We start from the raw sequence: 21097 nt of genomic DNA, 5'->3' as shown, positions 1-21097 counted from the left end.
TTGGTTTGAAAGCAGTGGCTCACATTCTGGCGATCTGTGAATTCAAAGGCCATTCAATTTCACAACTAGACAGTCGATGAAAGGGGAAAAAACGTGTTGTCAGTAGTTATACACTTACTAGTATTACATATACCTATTTATTTTTGTTCAGACAGAAAGGGCTGTGGTGCAAACGAACTGACTGTGAACTTGTAAATAAATCACACTACTCGTTATATTTTCATGTGGAAAAAGTGAATAATCTCTACCTAAAAGACCTAAAAGTGACCACTCCCACCCCCATCCCTACCCTGAGAAAGGTAAGACTTTTAAAACTATAGCAATAAAGTGGCCACACTAGATTCGGGCAAATGCAAGCTCCATGTAAACTCAGTACCGGATCGTCAGCTAGAAAAGCACTGCGACGAAAACTGCTTAAAAATTACAAGGCACTCCATTCCAGGATCTTCCTAAGCACACCTACCGGGCTGGAGCCGGGCCTAGGAGGCGACTCCCTTCGCCTTGAGGCGGACCTGCGGGACTGGCCCCGGCCGGGGTTCTTCCCCACTCGGGCCTTGAACTTCCCAGGGCTGCAGAACCCGAGTCTCCGAAAAACGACAGCCAGGGACTTGTTTCCAACGGCCGTGCCCGGTTTCTGGCCTTGCAGCCAACAACGTCGGAGCAATTCCATCTGGGCTCTAGGGTCTCCGCGGGACATTTCTACCGACGTTACAGAGTCGGGTCTGGGCCTTTCCCGCCAGCAGGGGGAGGTGTGCCAGCAGGGCTTCCGCCGGGCCGGAAGGCCCGCGGGGCAGGCGCGAGGACGGGCGGCCGAGCGCAAAACACAAGGCGCGCGCTCCCGCGAACGCAGGAGCGAGGCGAGGACACGCACGCGTGCGTGCGTGCGTGCGTCGCGACGTGTTCGGAGGGCGGGGCGCAGTGGCGAGGGCGGGAAGAGGGCGCCCTGGAGCCGAGCCCAGGGTGGGCGCGAGCGCAGGGGCGGGCCCCGAGGGAGGGCGTCGACGCCGGGGGGGCGGGGCCGAGCGAGGCGGGGACGCGCTCGCGGGCTGGGAAGGCGGAGGCGCGGAGGTGGCGGGAGCGTGCCTGGTCCCCGCCCCTGTTTCCCACTCTCTTTCCACCTCCGACCGGCTGGGGCTCTGGAGAGGCGCCGCTCGCCGGTCCCCGGAGCTGCCCTGCCCCTGCCGCCGCCGCCGCGGCTAGCCCGTCGGTCCGCGCACGGTGCGCTCCTCCGTCTGGGCCATGGATGGGTAAGTGCCAGGCGGCGCGGCGCAGCGCCCGCGTCGGGCCGCTCGGGCTCCGCTTCCTCTCTCTCGGCGGGACACGCCGAGGGCCGGAGAGCCGGGCGCGGCGTCGCCCGACGGCGGGGCTTCCGGGCGCCTCCGGGGGGGACCCCGAGCCTCAGGAACGCCGGCCGCCCCAGCCGCTCCTTCCTGTTCGTGGCGCCTCAGGTCTGCCCGCCCCTTCCCACCCTCACAGAGCGCGCCGGGGAAGCGGGGGAAGCCCGGCCCGACCGCCGGTGCCGGGGTCCGCCCTCCGCGTCCGGAGTCCGGGGAGCGGGGCCGGCCGGCCTCCCGACACTTCCTCCCGGAAAATGGTGTGCGGCGCTGGGGGAGGCGGAAGGCGGCGGACGGGTGGACGGCCGGGCGGACCGACGGGCGACTTGCTGTTTACCGGTGGGGTGGGGCGAGGGGAGCGGCGGAGCTCTCCCCGCAGGCGAGGCGAGCGGCCGCCGGGTGGCGACAGGCCAGTGCGCGCGTCGGTACACGTCTGGGCGGCGACCGGGTCTCGAACCCGTGCCCCGCGCGTGGTCTCGGGGCGCCAGGGGTGGGGGTAGGTCTCCTGATCTGCGCTGTGAGATAATGTTTCCGATTTCATGCCCACCGGGCGCCTGTTCCCAGTGACCGTAGACGCCTTCCCGTTGTCCCCCACTCCCAAGAAACTTGGGTTAAAATTCGTTGCCTTCCTTGTATGAAAAGAGATTGTGTAAGTGCAGTTTTCGGGGAGCTTTTCAAACACAGCAATTAAATTGACCCAAATAAAAGGATGTAGAGTCACCTATTCCGTGTAAATATTTCTCTGGGAAGTCAAGGGATCTGGGGTGAGGCCTGATATATTTTCATGATTAAAGCAATGATCTTGGTGAATTAATTGAAGATAGTGTTATCTGTACATCAAGATTTTTTAAAAAATCGTCAACTATCCCCATTATGAGATTTTGTTTGGCTTGCTAAGTGCGCACACTCGAGCACACACACACACACACACACACACACACACACACACACACACACGGCGTTTTTAAATTTTATTTACTCTAATTACTTTTGATGATAAGATTTCTGCCAGTTTCTTGCGTGTGAAATCTGTAGAACTTGCTTATAAAGTAAAAGCCTGTTTACGTTTTGCTATATAGTTGATTGTTACCTGTTACTGGAAGACACTAAAATCTAACAACAAATTTTGCCTTCATTAGGTTTCATTTCTTAGTTAGTTTCACAATATTAAGTGTGATGTGTGGATTACCTCATTTGAATGTGGATTGCACATTGCCACAGACATCAAAGTGTAATTTTAGATTTTTTTTAAATTTACGGTCTTGATATTCTTAAAGTATTGTTATTTCATTTATGCTATCTCGTGTCATTGAAGCTTCTTTGAGAGAGAAGACTCATAACATAGTACCTTATTCAGTTTCATTTTAAATGCATGCTTGTGCCAGTATTGTGCCAATGTTTGAGTTCAGGAAGGCTGTGAAATTAGTTTCATGATGTGTAGTGAATCATTCGTAGAAGTTTGACTTCAGGAAGCTGGCTAGTTTTTTTGGGTCGCAAAATTTATAGTTAAAAAGAGAGGACTTTTGACTTTCTTATTTTGGGTGTTAAACTCTTGGACCACCATGAAGTACAAACTGCTCTTTCTGATAGGTATCTGTTTGCTTCATCTGTGATTTTAAAGCTGTTTATTGGCTTAAATATAGGAAGGTAAGTTCATTTCAGAGTTACAATGTGGCATGTTTTACTGTGTCAGGACCAATATAGTACTACACACACATTTTTTAAATGTAGAAAACATTAGTATTTTGTCACCTTTAAATATCAGAAAAATGAATTTCAAGTTTCAGACCTCTACAAGGGAAAATTTAAAAATCTATATAGTTATTGTTTAAAACAAATATGTCACTTAAACATATTAAGTAATTAAGTAACGATGCCATTATAGATTATTAGTAGTAATGTAATTTATATGTAGCTTTTTCGTAGGAAATTTGGGGCCAAACTATTCATTGAAGATAAGGAAGAGGAGGAGTTCTTGTACAGCACACTTTATGGGGCTTTTTACACTTTTTATTTTTTTTAAAATTTTATTGTAGGGGCTGGGAAGGTGGCTCAGTGGTAGAGCGCTAGCCTTGCATGCCTGAGGCCCTGGGTTCAATTCCTCAGCACCACATAAGCAAAAAGAAAAAAGCCGGAAGTGGCGCTGTGGCTCAAGTGGTAGAGGGCTAGCCTTGAGCTGAAGAGCTGAGGGACAGTGCCCAGGCCCAGAGTTCAGGCCTCATGACTGGACCCCCCCCCAAAAAAAAATTTTTTTTATTGTAAAGATGCTGTACAGAGGGGTTTACAGTTACATGAGTAAGGCAATGAGTACATTACTTGTCCATCATTGTTACCCCTTCCCTTGTCCCACCATCCCTTCACTTCCCCTTGAGTACTTTTAAATAAAAAGAACAAAGCCTGCCACCACTGGCTCTTGTCTGTAATCCTGTTCAGGAGAAAAATGAGATCTGAGGATTGCTGTTCAAAACCAGCCTAGGCAGGAAAGTCCATGAGACTCTCCAGTTAACCACTCCAAAAGCTGGAGTGGAGCTGCAGCACAAGTGGTAGAGTGCTAGCCTTAGCAGTGCCCAGGTCCTGAGTTCAAACTCCAGTAGCAAGGCAAGCATTCTACCACTGAGCCACCTTCCCAGCCCCCAAACTCCAGTAGCAGTACCAAGAAAAAAAATGACAACATTTCTCTCTAGTTCCACTTCAGATACCAGCTTCCAGTGTGTTTCTGTTTCCTCTAAGAAGGAATTTTTATTTAAACACAGTATTAATGTGTTTTAAAACAAAAAATAATGCATCAAAACTTAAAATTTTTGATACTTGAAATTTGATGTTTATTTTATTTTTTGATGGTGGCGGGGTTTGAAATCAGGGCCTTGCATTTATTACACAGTGCTCTACCACTTGAACCATGCTCCCAACCTATGACATTTGTATTTTAGTTCTGAGAGACTTAATTGTATTCTGGTGAGTTCTTTGTGATAAATGCAGATTTGCAAGATACTTTGTATTTCTGTAAAATCCAACACTGGTTTGTTGCACTTAAAATTGTAGATATGATCATATGTACCAATGATTTAAAATAGCTTTGGTGATTTTAAATCTTGTTTTGGATTTTTTTGAATAAAAATAAAATATTGAAGCACAACCGAAGAGTTTCTAAATACTACAAGATAATTTATTTTACTTCTTGCTTTACTGTTGAGACTTTGCTTTTATACTCTGCTGTTGCTAGACTGTTCCATCATTTTTCTTTGTATTAACATTTCACAACTCATCACATTTTTATTTTTATTATTTGTTATTATAATGCTTTTTCTTTTTTCTTTGATCTTATTATCTGTCTTTTAAAACTTGTTCTCTAACTTTGTTTTCCATTTTCTCTTTTTACTTTTTCCATACAGTGTTGTTACAGATCTTATAACAGTCGGTTTAAAGGTAGGAATCTTTTACTATCCTTTCATAATCATTTTTGTATCTTAATTTTGACATTTTTTCCAATTATGAAGGTATCTCACCTATTTACAGAATTATCTGTTATATCATGTACTAGTAATTGTTCACTTTCATTCAGCTTCAAAATGAGTAGACTTGTGGCTAATTTTGGATTTAATGTAATTTTAGGGAGGAACTTTATATATATACTTATATATAAAGTATGAACAAAAATTGGGTCCAAAGTTTGACTTGACCTATCAGGGTGTTTTTTGGTTTTTGTTTCTTTTTCGTATTAAACGAGGCTCTGTTCTTTTATCTTTTTTATGAATATTCTTATGATGAATGAAATAACAATAGCAGATGCTTATTGCCTACTGTATTTCATGTGGTTTTCTGGTTATTTTTAATAATCATTATAACGATTCTTAAGGTAATTAGTATTGTCATTTTGGAGATGTAAAAGTGGGTTTAGAAAATTTGTCCTCCACACTTTTATTCAAACCCTTGTCTTGCTGGTTTGAAAGCATGATTTTTTTTTTTGTTATTATACCTAGTTGCTAGCAATAAGGTTTCTATTTAAAAGGTAAACAAGCCAGAGATCTGGAAAATTAATATTTATAATAATGGTTTTCTACACTTCAAATCATTACAGTTTTATCAAAGTTGACTGATTAATTAGATTTAAAAATACAAACAGCAAATGATGCTCCTCAGTGAGGCTTTTAAAATGTGATTGGATGCCCTTAGTAATTTGGTATTTGATATAGCTGTGTAGAGATTCTAGTTTAAGAGGCTACATAGAGTTCTAATTACTGTAGAAAGAAGTTACTTGTCTTTGTATATCATGTATTGTAAATATTACAGATACATGTATGGAATAGTCTCATTCTGTGGTTGTCTATTCATATCTGTACATCATCTTGCTTACAATTTCTGTTTCTTTTTTTTTGTTTGTTTGTTTTTGGGTCCGGTCGTGGGGCCTGAACTCTGGGCCTGGGCGCTGTCCCTCAGCTCTTCAGCTCAAGGCTAGCGCTCTACCACTTGAGCCACAGCGCCACTTCCGGCTTTTTTCTTTTTGCTTGTGTGGTGCTGGGGAATCGAACCCAGGGCCTCAGGCATGCAAGGCTAGCGCTCTACCACTGAGCCACCTTCCCAGCCCCTACAATTTCTGTTTCTATTTCACACTTACCTGGATCTGATGGTGGTGCTTATATTCTTAATATGCCTTAAAAAATAAGCATAAATGCAAAAAACAGAAATAGGATGTCCAAGACTAGCATAATTGGGGCTATTTTGTGTGTGTGTCAGTCAGTCCTAGGGCTTGAACTTAGGGCCTGGATACTGGCCCTGAGCTGCTTTTGCTTAAGGCTATGCTCTATTAGTGGAGCCACAATTCCACTTCTGGCTTTTTTGGTAGTTTAGTGGAGGTAAGAGTCTTACAGACTTTCCTACTGGATCTGGTTTTCTCAGAATTCAGCCTCCTGAATAGCTAGGATTACAGGCATGAGCCACTGGCACATGGCTGAGGCCATTTCTTATATTTTTTCTTTGAAGTTGGGTGGAGTTGACCTGTTTTAGCAGTTAGGATAACATTTATGAATTGGAAATAAAATGAAGGTCTTTTTTTGGTGCAATATATATTTTTGAGACATAGAGTAAATATGTTTCTCAAATTACAGGCTCAGTTTTCATAATTTCTTTTGGTGTTTGTAGGTGCCTGTGGGAGAAGAGATATTTAAAATGAATGTTGCTTGTTATATCAGAGTTGTAACTTGTAATGCTAGAGTTCTGTCTGGCAAAATGACATAAGACATTTACAAAAAAAATGACCACTTAAGAGTTAAAGATATGCTTGAAGGACTGTCATGCTTTTTTTTTTTTTTTTTTTTGTCAGTTGTGGGGCCTGAACTCTGGGCCTTGGGCGCTGTCCACCAGCTCTTCAGCTGTAGACCAGCACTCTACCACCAGAGCCTTAGCTCCACTTCTGGCTTTTTCTGCTTAGGTGGTGCTGAGGAATCGAACCCAGGGCCTCATGCATGCAAGGCAAGCACTCTACCACTGAGCCACCTTCCCAGCCCTGTCATGCTTTTTTTTATTGTAGGGAAAATATATTCATGAGAAATGAAAGAAAATTTAATATTAGGCATAGGAAACATTTGAACATGACATTTGGCTTTTTGACTGTTTTGTAGCAGGCATTTTGAGAACTATCCTAAAGCAAGCTGATTAGTTGATTTAGTAGGTAATTTATAGACTAAAATACTGGAAGTATGCTATAAAGTCATTCATTATATGGGATTTCTCATAAAATTGTTCTTTCATGGATTCTCTCCAAAGGAATTTAGTTACCAAATAATAGACCCATAAGGCTTACTTGTCACCTGAGTGGATAAAAGATCAATCAATATTTAATTCCTCCTTTTTTTTTTTTTTTCGGTCGGTCATGGGGCTTGAACTCTGGACTTGGGTGCTGTCCCTGTGCTCTTCAGCTCAAGGTGAGCACTCTACCGCTTGAGCCACAGCACCACTTCTGGTTTTCTAGTGGTTTATTGCCTGGGCTGGCTTTGAACCAAGATCCTCAGATCTCACCCTCCTGAGTAGCTAGGATTACAGGTGTGAGCCACGGGTTCCCTGCTTTAATTCCTTCTATTAGAGTCTAAATGTGATAGCACAACAGATGGTATTAGCCAGTGGCAAGAGTGGATTTCAGGTTGTGCCCTATAAGTTTACTTTCCTGCATTCAGAGAAGTATTTTTTAAAAAAGAAGTGGAAATACTCTTTAAATATAAAATTCATTATTTTGTTAAGGAGACTGATGATTAGTTTTATTTTTTTATTTTTATTTGGTGCTAGTACTAGAATTCAGGACTTCAGGCTCTCTCCCTTGTTTTTTCTGTTTGTTTTTTTTTTCCCTCAAGACTATCCATCTACCACTTGTGGCCATACTTCAGCCTCCAGCTTTCTGTTGGTTAATTGGAGATAGCCTTATGGACTAGCCTTCTAAATAAGTAGCTAGGAGCTAGGGTCAGAGGCATGACTTTCTTGTATCTGGCCATTGTCTTTTTTCTTTCTTTCTTTTTTTTTAGTGAGTCGTAGGTCTTGAACTCAGCCTGGGCACTACTCTGAGCTTTTTTACTCAAGGCTAGTGTTCTGCCACTTGAGCCAAAGCTCTACTTCAGACCTTTTGATGTTAAGTAGGGATAAGAGTCTCAAGGACTTTCCTGCCCAGGCAAGATTTCAGCCAGGATCCTCAGATCTCAACCCCTGAGTAGCTAGGATTTCAGGTGTGAGCCACTGGTGCCTGGCTCTTTCATCTTGTTTTAAGAGAGTACATTGAGTGTAGAAAAACTCATGTTTAGGAAAGATCATAATTGTCTTCTAGTAATTTATATATTTGCCAATATATAAAAAAGAACAATACAGACTGTTTAAGTTAATGTCTAGTTAAGTTAATGTTTAATGATTAGTTTTTTTACTTTATTTGTAGACATTAGAGATTAGTAAACTACTCTGTTGATCAAATCTAGCTTGCTACTTAATTTCATATATAGTTTTATTGGAACACAGTCATATTTATTTCCATATTATCAATGGCTGCTTAAGCTGAGTAGTTGTAGTAGAGACTGCAAAGCCCAAAATACTTACTCCAGCCTTTGAAGAAAAAGTTTGTTTCCTTCTGTACTTGTACTATAGGGAATGCATGTCTTGACTACAAATTCTTTTCCTTTGAAAATAAGATAGACTTTGCCTAAAGTCTTAAGGGTACATACCATTCAGTAAGTTTTGACAAATGCCTCCACTAGTGCTTGGGATGCCCTAATCTAAATAATAGAATACCACTCTAAAAAGTTCTCAATTGCACCAGGCGCCTGTGGCTCACGCCTGTAATCCTAGCTACTCAGGAGGCTGAGATCTGAGGATCTTGGTTCAAAGCCAGCCTGGGCAGGAAAGTCCGTGAGACTCTTATCTCCAATAAGCCACCAGGAAACCCGAAGTGGCTCTGTGGCTCAAGTGGTAGAGTGCTAGCCTTGATCTGAAGATCCGAGGGACAGTGCCCAGGCCCAGAGTTCAAGCCCCTTGACTGACCAAAAAAAATAAATAAATAAAAGTTCTTAATTGCTTCTTTCCAGACTCAGTGTAGCTACTGCTCTGATCTCTATCACCATAGATTAGTTTTTATCAATGTTTGAACTCTGTATAAATGGAGTCATAGAATATAGTCTTTTACTTAAAAACTATCTTGGGATTCCAGGCATATATTGTTAGTTCATTTCTTTGTTTATTGAGTATTCTGTTGTATGATACATCAATATTAAAAAAATCTATGCTGGTTGGTGAAGGCTTGGTTTCTTTACAGTTTGGGGACTTTTTAAATAAAATTCTGAACCCTTATATGTATAAACCTTTGAGTATGTAATATGAATATTCTTTTCAATGCCTAGGAATAGAGTTTTTTGGTGATAGGTTATGTGTATGTTAAACTTTATGAGAGCCAGGTACTGGTAGTGGTATCTGTAATCCTAGTTACTTGAGAGGCTGAGATGAGAATCGCGGTTCGAAGCCAGCCGAGGCAAGACTATCCATGAGACTTTTCTCCAACTAACACTAAAAAGTCTGCATCAGAGCTGTGGCTCAATTTGTGGAGTGCTAGTTTTGAGAAAAACACTAACAAAAACAGATGACTAAGCAACAGTGCCCAAACTGAGTTAAGGCCCCAGTTCTGGCATCCCCTTCCCTCCCCCCAAAAAGCCAAAAAACTATCTGAAATGTTTTGAACTTGAATGCTCCCTAAAAGCTTGTTTAACAGCTTGGTCCCCAATCTGGCACTGTTGGGAATATCTTTAGGAAGTCTTGTGAGAGGTCTTTTTATTAATGAATATGTGTCCTGGAATGGGATTGGTGGAACCCTGGCCCTTTCTCTTCTCCTCCTCCTTTACTTCCTCCTGTTCCACTTCTTCCTTCTCCCCTCTCCTTCTTCTCCTTCGTCTTCCTCTTTCTCCTCCTTCCTCATTCCTTCTGTTCCTATTCCTCTTCTGTTCCCCTTTTCTCCTTCTTACTCTTCTTCTTCCTTTTTTTCTTCCCTTTCTCATCTTTTCCTCCTCTGTCACCACCACCACCTCTACCACCACTTGAGTCACAGCTCTACTTTCTGACTTTTTATGATTAATTGTAGTTAGGGGTCTCATGGCCATTCCTTCCCAGGCTGGCTTTGAACCCTGATCCTTAGATCTCAGCTTTCTTAGTAGCTAGGATTACATGTATTACCAATGCCTAGCTTTTCCCCCCTTTCCCCCTCCACCTGCGCTGGGTTTTGAATTCAAGTTATCATGTTTAAGTCACTCCACCAAGCCCTTTTTTATATTTGCTTTAGAGTCTCACTTCATGCCTAGCCTTTGTGCTTGATCCTCCTGTTTATACTTCTCCACATCTCTGGCTTGACAAGCATGTGCCACTCTGTCGCCATTGTGCTTCTCCTGAAGCTGGGATGACAGGTGCACTCCTCTGTCATCCATTGGATGACACTCCATCAGCCTGGAGTCTTGTACACTACTTGGGGCTTGCACTCAAGGCCTGGGCACTGTTTCTGAGTCTCTCTTTGCTCAAAGTTTGTGCTCTACCACTTGAGCTACAGCTCCACATTCAGCCTTTTCTGAGTAGTTTATTGAAGATAAGAGTCTCATGGACTTTCCTGCTTTTGCTGGCTTCAAATCACAATCCTTAGAACTCAGCCTCCTGAGTAGCTAGGATTATAGGCATGAGCCACCAGCACCCAAGTTGTAAATGATTTTTTTTTTTTTTAATGCCTGGACTGGACTAGAACTGCCATCCTCCAATTGCTGTCTTCCAAGCAGCTAGAATTACAGGCTTGAGCTGTAATTCTGACTCTCTTTCGCTTTTGTTTCTCACTTTGGAGTGGTTTGCTGCATCATGCATGTCTTACCTGGCAAGCTAACCAGAGGGTCAAAGCAGTAGATTCACTCTATCTAAAGACATCATTTATTACCTTATGTAGTTCATCATCATGACAGAAAGCTCTTTAACATGCTTGAACTATTTTCCAAAATGATGTATCACTTAACACTGACCGTCTTTGTAATAGAGTTCAGGATGCCTTATATTCTTGCCAATTATTGGTGCTATAGTCCTTACTTTTAGACATGCCTAGTGGACATTACTAGTATTATTATCTCGATGTAGTTTTAGTTTTCACTGTTGATTTGATGGCTGCTTTTTAGCTAATCACTTGTGAATGTTGAATTTTAAAGCTGTTTCTTCTGGTCAGAACACATTTTATTTTATTTTTGGGACTGAGTAGCTTGCTAGGCAGGCATTCTACTGCTGAACCACAACTCCAGCCACTTTTTCAGTGATGTTTTGCTTCCTATTCAGGTTCGTACTTGGATTGTGATCCTCCTTTTCTGTTTCTGCCATAGCTAGGTTAGCAGATGCCTGCCATTACACCCAACTTCTTTCTGTTGAGATGTCTGGTCTTTAATTAGAATCCTCCTGATTTCAGCCTCCAATGTAGTTAGCATGACAGACATGTACAACCATCCTAACTATTGGTTGAGAAGGGGACCTCATGAACTTTTTTCCCTGACTATTTTCCACTTTATCCTCCTAGCTTCCCAAATAGCTAGGACTACGGGCCTAAGGCACTGGTGCTTGGCGCTTAGTCTTTTTTTAATTTTTAATTTTTTATTGTTATAAAGGTGATATACAGACTGGTTACAGTTACATAAGTCAGGTGATGAGTACATTTCTTTTTTTTTTTTTTCCCCCGGTCGTGGGGCCTGAGCTCTGGGCCTGGGCGCTGTCCCTCAGCTCTTCAGCTCAAGGCTAGCGCTCTACCACTTGAGCCACAGCTCCACTTCCGACTTTTTTCTTTTTGCTTATGTGGTGCTGAGGAATCAAACCCAGGGCCTCAGGCATGCAAGGCAAGCTCTCTGCCACTGAGCCAACTTCCCAGCCCCATGAGTACATTTCTTTTTGGACGTTATCCCTTCCCTTGCTTTCTTTGTTGTTTTTTTTTAAATATATTCTAACAGTGTCTTGTTATTAGTATATGACACAGTTCAAGTGTGAATTACCTTGTACATAACTTTTCTTTTTGTTACATTTGTTCCTTCTTTTCTCTCCTCCTCTCCTCTTTTGTTTATTGTTGTTGATTTTTAGATATAATATTACTAAGTTGTTAAAACTGACCTCCTGCTTGGCATCCTCCCACCTCAGATTCTGGAGCCGAAGGTCTATGTTACCATACCTGGCTTCATCTCTGATTTTAATTGAGCATTTATGTAATTCCATTAATTTCTCTGAGCATATTAATTATGCTTTAATAATTCCTTTAGACATTTTTGTTTGTGGTTGATCTTTATATTTTAGCATATATGTTTATAGCTCATCTTAATTCACTGTCAAAGACCACTATACTTCTTAATATGTACTGTAGATTTTTTGGGGGGGGGAGTGAGGTGATATTTAGTGTTTTGAATATGGAGCCTTGCATTTGCTAAACAGGTGTTCTAAGCCCCTTTGTAGTATTTGGACCTTTTAGTTATTTTTATTTTTCAAGTAGAGTCTTTTGTTTGTTTGTTTGTCATGGGCCTTGAACTCTGGGCCTGGGTGCTGTCCTTCAGCTCGTCAGCTCAAGGCTAGTGCTCTACCACTTGAGCCACAGCACCACTTCCGGCTTTTTCTGCTTATGTGGTGCTGAGAACTCAAACCCAGGGCCTCATGCATGTGAGGTAAGCATTCTACCACTGAACTACTTTCCCAGCCCCTCAAGTAGAGTCTTGAAGTTTTACATGGAGCTGGCCTCAGAACTTGATCCTCCTATGTTCAGCCTCTCTATAACTGGGATCACAGATATATTTGTTGAGATAGGAACTTACTAACATTTTGCCTTGGCTAGACTCAAATCATGGTCTTCCCAGTCTCTCTCTTAAGTAGCTGGGATTAACAGGCAAGCACTAAGTCTTCTGGTCTCTTGGGTGCATTTTATTTTTATTTATTTGTTTATTTTGTCGGTTGTGGGGTTTTAACTCTGGACTTGGGTACTGTCCTTACACTCCAGTTCAAGGCTAGCACTCTACCACTTGAGCCACAGCACCACTTCTGGTTTTCTAGAGGTTTATTGGAGATAAGAGTCTCACAGAGTTTCCTGCCCAGGCTGGCTTTGAACCTTGATCCAGATCTCAGCCTCCTGAGTAGCTAGGATTACAGTGGCATGAGCCACTGGTGCCCAGCTTGGGTGCATTTTAACAGAGCATTCCCAATGACTTCTTACTGTTCCTTATAACCTTGCTGTCCTTTATTTTACTTGTGCATTAACCACCTTTTTAAAGATGTGTGAATTCTGGGTTCTCTTTTTTTTTTTTTAACACTTTAAATATTTCACCTCACCACTTCTTTGTTTTTCTTGTTTTTGTTTGTTTTTCTGCTAAGGATTGAATTTGGGCCTTATGCTTACCACACAGGAGCTCTACCTCAAGAGCCATGTTCCATCCTCCTTTGGGTTTTCAGATAGTCTTGTGCTTTTGCCCACCTGGCCTTAGGCCTCAATCCTAGAATCTCAGCCTTCTAAGTAGTTGGAGTTACAAGTGTGTGTCACCTCACACAACTTGTTTCTGAGATAGGATCCTCCACATTTTAACTTGGGCTGGCCTAAGTGATCCTCATATCTTTGCATCTTGAGCTGGAATTACAGGCTTATAATACCATGCACACTTTACTCTTCCTTTTTGCTTGCATGATTTCTGATTAAACTTCTCATTCTTAATATTCTTATTCCTCTATGTAGATGGTGTTTTCTCCTCTTTGTTTTGAAGATTTTATTTTATTTTTGTCTTTGGTTTTCTGTAGTTTGAACAATATGGTAAAGTATAAGGATTTTTTGGGTATTATCCTGCTTGGTAATCTCTGAGCTTCCTGGATCTGTGATTTGGCATACTGTATATTAGTAATTACAGGAAATAATTATCTTTGTTGCTTTATTTTTGAGCAAGAGTCTTGCTTTGTTACCTAGACTGGTATCAGACTTCTAGGCTTACATTATCCTCTTACTTAGGTCTTATGAGTACTCAGTATACACCAGAAAATGACTTTATTACCAATTTTACTTTTGTTTCTTTTACATTGCTATCTTTTTTATAATATTCCTGTTGTGTCTATTTTAATCATTTGAAATTTCCCCACAGTTCTTAGATATTCTGTTTTTTTGAATTGCTTTTCATACTTTTTGCCCTCTGCATTTCAAGTTTTTATTGAAATACCCTTAAGCTCATTGATTTTTTTCTTTAGCCATGTCTGGTCCACTAATGAGCCCATCAAACATTTATTTATATTACAACGCTTTCTGTTTTTAGCATTGCATTTTGAGTCTCATTTTGGAGTTTCCATCTCTGATTACATTATTTGTTTTTATTGAATGTTACCTACTTTTCTAATGATAGGTTTTAACATATTGGTCATAGTTATTTTAAACATTGCCTGATAATACAAAGATCTTTGTCCTATTTCAATCTGGTCTTGATGCCTGATTTGTCTTCTCCATATTTATTTTTTGCCTTCTTGACTCGTGTTTTTGGCAGGAAGCCAGATGTGATTTATCAGTAACTGAGAGGTAAAAGGCCATTAGTAAGAGTTTTTTGTTAATCTGGCTAAGTGTTGGACTGTATTCAATGTTGGCTATATTGTCCTTTAAAGTCTGACTCTTGCAGCTATAACCCATTTGCAGTACATTGGACCCCTTTTACTTAGTGGTAAGATATTGGGAAGGAAAGCATTTTTTATTCTTTAATTTCAGTTTTTTAATAAGTCTGTGTCCTTGATCTGTGACCTTCACAAGTATTTCTTCAGCGTTTTTCTCCCCTACTTAGGTAAGCCAGGAAAGTTGGACGGGAATGGAGTTGAGAACATGCCCTTCCCCTTTGGACAAAATAGAGTTTTTACCCATCAGTTCAGATCTTTATTTTGCAGAAAACTCCAAAGCATATTTTACAGTGGTTACTTTCTTCCTCTCTCTGTTAGTCCTGAGATTTTAATTGTGTTTTTGGCGGTAAACTCCTCAGAGGGTGTTGAAACTCTGTGATACTGCAGCTTCAAAAGGGTTTTCTTATGCATTTTCATACTCAGCCTTCAGAAGCTTATTAAAGTTACCTACCGATTGTTTCTACCGTGACTTCAACAGCTTTTCTTCTAAGTAAGGATATCTTTTTCTCTGTGATGTTGGATTCTCCAAGCTATAGACTTTAAGATTGCCCAGCAATATCAGTTTTCTGATGTGTCCATGATGTTCAGATAGTTTGATGTTGCTCTTTTTGTAAAGACAAAAATAACTGACAATTTATCTATTCTTTCAGATATAATTACTGAATTGTGAGATTCTTTTATGTATTTTGGATATAGTAAGTATTTTGTCAGATCCATTTATGTTCTCTCTCATTGTATTGTGTCTCTCATTGTATTGTGCCTTTTATTTTTTTTTTTCTTAATGATACTGGGTTTGAATTCAGGACCTCATGATTGCTAGGCAGGTGCTCTTAGCACTGAGCTGTGCCTCCAGTCCTTTGATTCACAAGTCTTTTTTGAGATAGTGTCTTGCTTCTTGTCTGGGTATGTACCTAGGCTGCCATCTGCCTATTTTAGGCTTCCTGTATGGCTAGAGTAACATACATGCCACTACAACCTTTTTCTTTTAAGAAGGGAGGTCTTGTGAACTTTTTCTTTTTTGACTGGTGACTTAACTGTGATCCTCCGGATCTCAGCCTTCCAAATAGCTAGGATTATAGAGATGAGCCACTGGTACCTGGCTTGTATTTATTTTTTAATAGTGTCTTCTAGTAAATGTGACAATTTGATTTTGATAAATATAAAGTTTTTATTATGGATTTCTTTGTGTTTAAGAAATTTATGTATTCCAAAGATATGAAGGAAGATACTTTCCTTTGTTTGTTGAAAAACTTTTCTTTTCTAGATTGAAATGTTTGGCACCTGAAAAACCAATTAACCATCTGTAAGTGGGTCTATTCTGCATACTTCCCCCCTCCCCCCACTGCCCATGCTGGTCTTAGGGCTTGAACTCAGGGCTGGGCTCTGTCCCTGAGCTTTTGTACTTATCTTTAAAACACACTGCATTATTTATTTTTATTATAACTTATTTTTCCTGTAAGATTGTAAATGCATTAAAATAAGGAAAGGGATTTTTGTTTGCTCCGTTTTTTTCCTTAGTGACTAAAGGTAATCTCTAAATATTTATTGGATTTATTGACTGATGGATATTATTACTAAGACAATTATATATATTGAGTTCAATATATGTGGGATATGCCTATTATAATAGGATCTGAATAAACTGTTGAAATGAGTGGCATTCTGGTTTGGATGTCATAAGCTAAAGAATGGTTTGGAGGAATATTTTGCTAGTCATTAAAGAAAAATATTACTGTTTTGTTGCTAAGATACCCAAATAAAATGAAGGCCTTCAGAATCCTTGTTGGAACTGTGTATAATTAGAGGTCTTTAAATCTTTACCACACTGTATAGTCCAAGAATTGTGTTCCGTCTTCAGCTACTCCCTTTTTATTCTCACTGTCCAAAAATCTCAAGAGGGTCAGCCTTGGAAAGTAAAATGTTACAGATAAACAATTTGACACTTGTTCTTGAGGAATATATCTAAGTGTAATCATTCAGTAGATGAGGCGCCCAGTGTATTTGAGGGTATGATCTCTTTATTTTTATTAACTTACCACATATGTTTACAATATGTTCTGATCACCCTCACTCTTTTGTTACTGTCTCAAGTGATGATGTCTCAAGACATCAATGACTGGTGTCTTTGGGATTGAGGTCTGTTAATTAACCAAGAGGCTCTGGAAGGATGAATGTTAACAAGAGGCTTAAATTTTTTTGTTTGTTTGTTTTATTTGTTTTTAAAAACCAAGCCTTGGAGTTTCCTATAATGCTTTACAGTAAGGCTGAAATTCTGTTTATTTCTGCATTTTTGTAGTTAATTATTAAACAAGAAAGTTCTTAATATATGCAAAACAGTAGTAGATTCTGTTGAGGAAAGGATGTAAGGGTGAGTTATCAAGAGACCATAATTGACAAATGTATAGTAATACTCCATGTAATATCACTTACTTCTGCTTATGGAAAAGCTTCATAGCAGTTCAGGACAAATGTGAGTTTTCTGTTCTGGGAAGTCTTCTACCCAGGGTCACTAGACCATCTGCTAGAAATTTTACTTTGGTTCAAGGTAGGACTTAGATATTAGGTTCTATTAATTAAAAACAATTCTAGAATTCTGGTTATAGTATCTTGACAGACTAAACACAATTGGTTTTACTGAATTTAATATGTTATTTTGAGTATAATCTTAACTATAACCATGAGTCAATATTTTAGTTTCAGAATCTTCCTTCTTGTTGTTTGTCATGGGGCTTGAAGTGGGGGCTTGGACACTATCCCTAAGCTCTTTTGCTTAAGGCTAGCACTCTACCACTTTGAGCCACAGTGCCACTTTCGGTTTTCTGGTGGTTAATTATAGATAAGAGTCTCTTGGACTTTCCTGCCCAGGCTTGTTTGACTGTGATCCTCAGATATTAGCCTCCTGAAGTAGCTAGGATTACAGGCATGAGCTACTGGTGCCTGGCTTCAGAATCCTTGTTACATATTACTTCAGTGGCTTTTTCTCAGTTGTGTGACACTTACTGTTTTTATGATATTAATATTCTCATTTTAATTGTAAATAAAGTCAGTTCCTATCAGATTTGACAGTGAGGTACTTTATTTGTTCTGCTTAATTACAGTATTCTTGTGCCTGTTGGCTTTGGGTATCCAGTTTTCAGCTGGAGAGAGCCTCAATAATTGATACTTGAGGGAAGTGAAGCTGATTGACATGTTGATATAGTCAGAGAACTAACAAGTCCACAGGCAACTTCTGGACTTAACGTAAATTTTCTGTTGTTGTTTCTAAGGAGACTGTTCATGCAGTGTTATCCTCAATGTCATAATGTCTTTATTCCCCTATTTAGGCCTTCTTACACTATTAGTTTGTTTTCTTGTGATACATAGTCTTTTCTCCTCTTGTTTAACAATTAGTCCCTTGAGGATCCAATCAAATATGATCAAGCTTTCCTTTGTGTGTGTGTGTGTATACATTTTTGTTTTACTTATTTTGCTAGTACTACAGGTTGCTTGCTACCTTAGCTGATACTCCACCACTTGAGGCATACTTCCAGCCCAGCCTTTTGTTAATTTTTGTTTTAGAAAGTGACTTGGAATTTAAGCTTTATAATACTAAAATCTATTTCTATCATTTGACAGTGAATTCCTGTGCAAAAAAATCTTGGCTAATAAAATCTGGCTATGACAGATTTTATGATCACATTTCAGGGCTGGGAATGTAGCTTAGTGGTAGGAGTGCTTGCTTGGCATATGGACAGCCATGGGTTTGATTCCTTAGTACCACATAATCAGAAAAGGCTGGAAGTAGTGCCATGGCTAAAGTGGTAGAGTGCCAGCCTTGAGCAAAAGAAGCTCAGGGATGTTACTCAGGATCTGAGTTCAAGCCTATGACTGGCAAAAAAATAAAATGTAACAATTTTCTTCTTTTCCTATTACTGCCATTTTCTGGATTATTAGGATAAAAATGTTATTTATTTTGTTTTTTTTTTTAAATTAACAAACTTGTTTATTTTGAAGAATCACTGCAAAGTTCACTATTACTTTATGGGTAAAGTATTACATTAATTTATGATGCAGTACAAATTTATTCTAAACTTGAGAACATTTGATTGCATATCAGATTGTTTCTTTTACAGTTAGAAATCCAGTGTCAATTCATAGATTAAGAATGTTTTCCTCACTGGGTGCCTGTGGCTCACTCCTGTAATCCTAGCTACTCACGAAGCTGAGATCTGAGGATCAAGATTCAAAGCAGGGGCTGGGAAGGTGGCTCAGTGGTAGAGCGCTTGCCTTGCATGCCAGAGGCCCTGGGTTCGATTCCTCAGCACCACATAAGCAAAAAGAAAAAAGCCGGAAGTGGCGCTGTGGCTCAAGTGGTAGAGTTGCTAGCCTTGAGCTGAAGAGCTGAGGGACAGCACCCAGGCCCAGAGTTCAGGCCCCACGACGGGACACAAACAAACAAACAAACAAACAAACAAACAAAAGATTCAAAGCAGTCCAAGCAGGAAAGTTGTCAGACGCTTATCTCCAATAAACCACTCAGAATACTGGAAGTGGTGCTGTGGCTCAAGTGGTAGAATGCTAGCCTTGAACTGAAGAGCTCAGGGACAGATCCCAGGCCCAGAATTCAAGTCCCACTACTGACAAAAAAAAAAAAAAAGTAAGTTTTTCTCTTCTGGGGATGGTGTCCAGAGGCCATCAGAATGGTTCAGTGTTTGATACACTTGCCATAGGCTTTCCTACAATACAGCCTCTGACACCAGGCTGATTCAAACCCCTAGCAACAGAATTGTTTACCTTTACACCAAGAAGATTGGGAAGGCACCAAATCTGCACGTGGTGTATACTCAGGCTGACTTTGGTGAGGGTTGTGCTTTGAGACCTAAAGTCCTCATGCAAGTGTCTTAAAAAAATGTCAGCAGGGCATATGGTGGTCCTATGTGTGCCAAATGTGTTTGAGGCATGATCATGTGTGCTTTCCTTATCAAGGAGCAGAAAATCATTGTGAAAGTGCTTAAGACAGAGTGTGTGTGTGGCTTTTTTTTTTTTTCTGTGTGTGGCTAGCATGCAGGAAACCTGTAAAAAAAATTCTAGCAAAGCTGGGCACCGGTGGCTCATACCTGTAATCCTAGCTATTCAGGAGGCTGAGATCTGAGGATCATGTTTCAAAGCCAGCCCGGGCAGGAAAGTCCATGAGACTCTTTATCTCCAATAAACCAATAGAAAACCGGAGGTGGTGCTGTGGCTCAAGCAGTAGAGCACTTGCCTTGAGCTGAAGAGTGCAGGGACAGCGCCCCAGAGTTCAAGCCCCACCACGGACAAAAAAAAAATTCTAGCAAGGAAAGAAACCTTTTGGATAAAAGTGTTTTTTGTTTTTTTTTTTTGGCGTTAAAAAAATAAAGTTTGTTTTTTGTTTTTTGTTTTCCAAAAGATGGGTGCATTGGCGTTTGACTGTAATCCAAACCTCTGTTGGGAGGCAGAGGCAAGAATAATGAGTTCTTTTTTTTTTTTTTTTTTTTTTAAGAATAATGAGTTCTAAGCCAGCCTGATTACATAGAAAGACCCTGTATTAAGCAAAGCAAAACTAAATCAAAACAAAAGAAAAAGCACAAGTATAAAGAAAAAAAAAGTCAATGTTTTTATTTAACAGAAGACATTCATTTGGAGGATAAAAAGGTGATCTCACAAAGTATTAGACCATAGGATTATCCTGGAGTATTTATACCTTCCCCTATCCTGTAAAAGGATGATACATCCCCATTCATGTGACTTGCAATAACTTCTGTCTTATTGATACTGAGCAGTTTTATGATATGTTTTGGCCTATGGAATATGACACCCAGGGTCATACATAATTCAAGCAGAATCTTCAGACATTTCTGCCAAATTTTTATCTTTTTTTTCTCCTTGAAAGAACATGCCCCACATAGGTGTTGCTCTTGCAGCCCCAGTCCTAGAACAAGTGTGTCTCTGTATAGCTACCAGCATTGTAAATGAACAAGAAATAAATTTTGTTAAAGCCACATACAAATAACAATATAATATAGCCATTGAACATAGAAAACTAAGTTTAATTTTATTACCTGTAAGTAGCATGTAAATTAAAATCACAACAGAATACTATCATAAAAAAGACTGGCAATATCAAATGTTAGTGATAATATAGAACAACAGCTGGATGCCAGTGACTCCTGTCTGTAATCCTAGCTACTTTGAAGGCTGAGATCAGGAGGATTGTGGTTGGAGGGAGGGCAGCTTAGTCAGAATAGTCTGAGAAACTAACTCTGTAAAACAGCAAAAAACAGTGCTGGAGACCTGGATCATGTGGTAGAATGCCAGCGTAATGCACAAGCCAAGTGAGTGTAAGGCTCAGAGTTCAAATGCTGCAAAAATAAAAGAATGTAGAACCACAAAATGGTTGTAATAAGTATTCATATTAATAAGACCAATTGTTATTGTTGGCTGTATTGGAGTTTAAAAGCAACACCTCATGCTTGCTAGGTGGGCATTCTTCTACTTGAGTCATATGCCCAGCCTCAAAACTCTTAGAATTAAATGGGAATTAAACTGTTGCAATTTACACAGTTTAAATTGGTACACTTGGAAAGCTTCATATATCTGTAGGTAGCCAGTGAATTACAAAGTCT

General features: G+C 40.3%; 1 protein-coding gene across 4 annotated transcripts in view; it reads left to right on the top strand.

Moving 5' to 3' along the window:
* Positions 1-1079: 1079 nt before the first annotated feature.
* Positions 1080-21097, top strand: part of Ptbp3 (polypyrimidine tract binding protein 3) — a 93863-nt gene continuing 73845 nt past the window's right edge. For 2 of the 4 annotated variants that reach the window (XM_070011714.1, XM_070011707.1), the window contains exons 1-2: positions 1179-1247; positions 4727-4760. In XM_070011714.1, coding sequence (XP_069867815.1) covers positions 1240-1247; positions 4727-4760 — 42 coding nt within the window. In that variant the 5' untranslated portion in view covers positions 1179-1239. Of the gene's footprint in view, positions 1248-4726; positions 4761-21097 lie in introns of all 4 variants that reach the window. The other 2 variants (XM_070011737.1, XM_070011722.1) reach the window with 2 other exon arrangements.

The sequence above is a fragment of the Dipodomys merriami genome, unplaced genomic scaffold (assembly GCF_024711535.1).
Source record: "Dipodomys merriami isolate MVZ:Mamm:240054 unplaced genomic scaffold, mDipMer1.0.p SCAF_11, whole genome shotgun sequence".
Taxonomy (NCBI): Eukaryota; Metazoa; Chordata; class Mammalia; order Rodentia; family Heteromyidae; genus Dipodomys; species Dipodomys merriami.
Note: the sequence above shows the minus strand (reverse complement) of the source record. Positions and strands in the feature narration are given on the sequence as shown.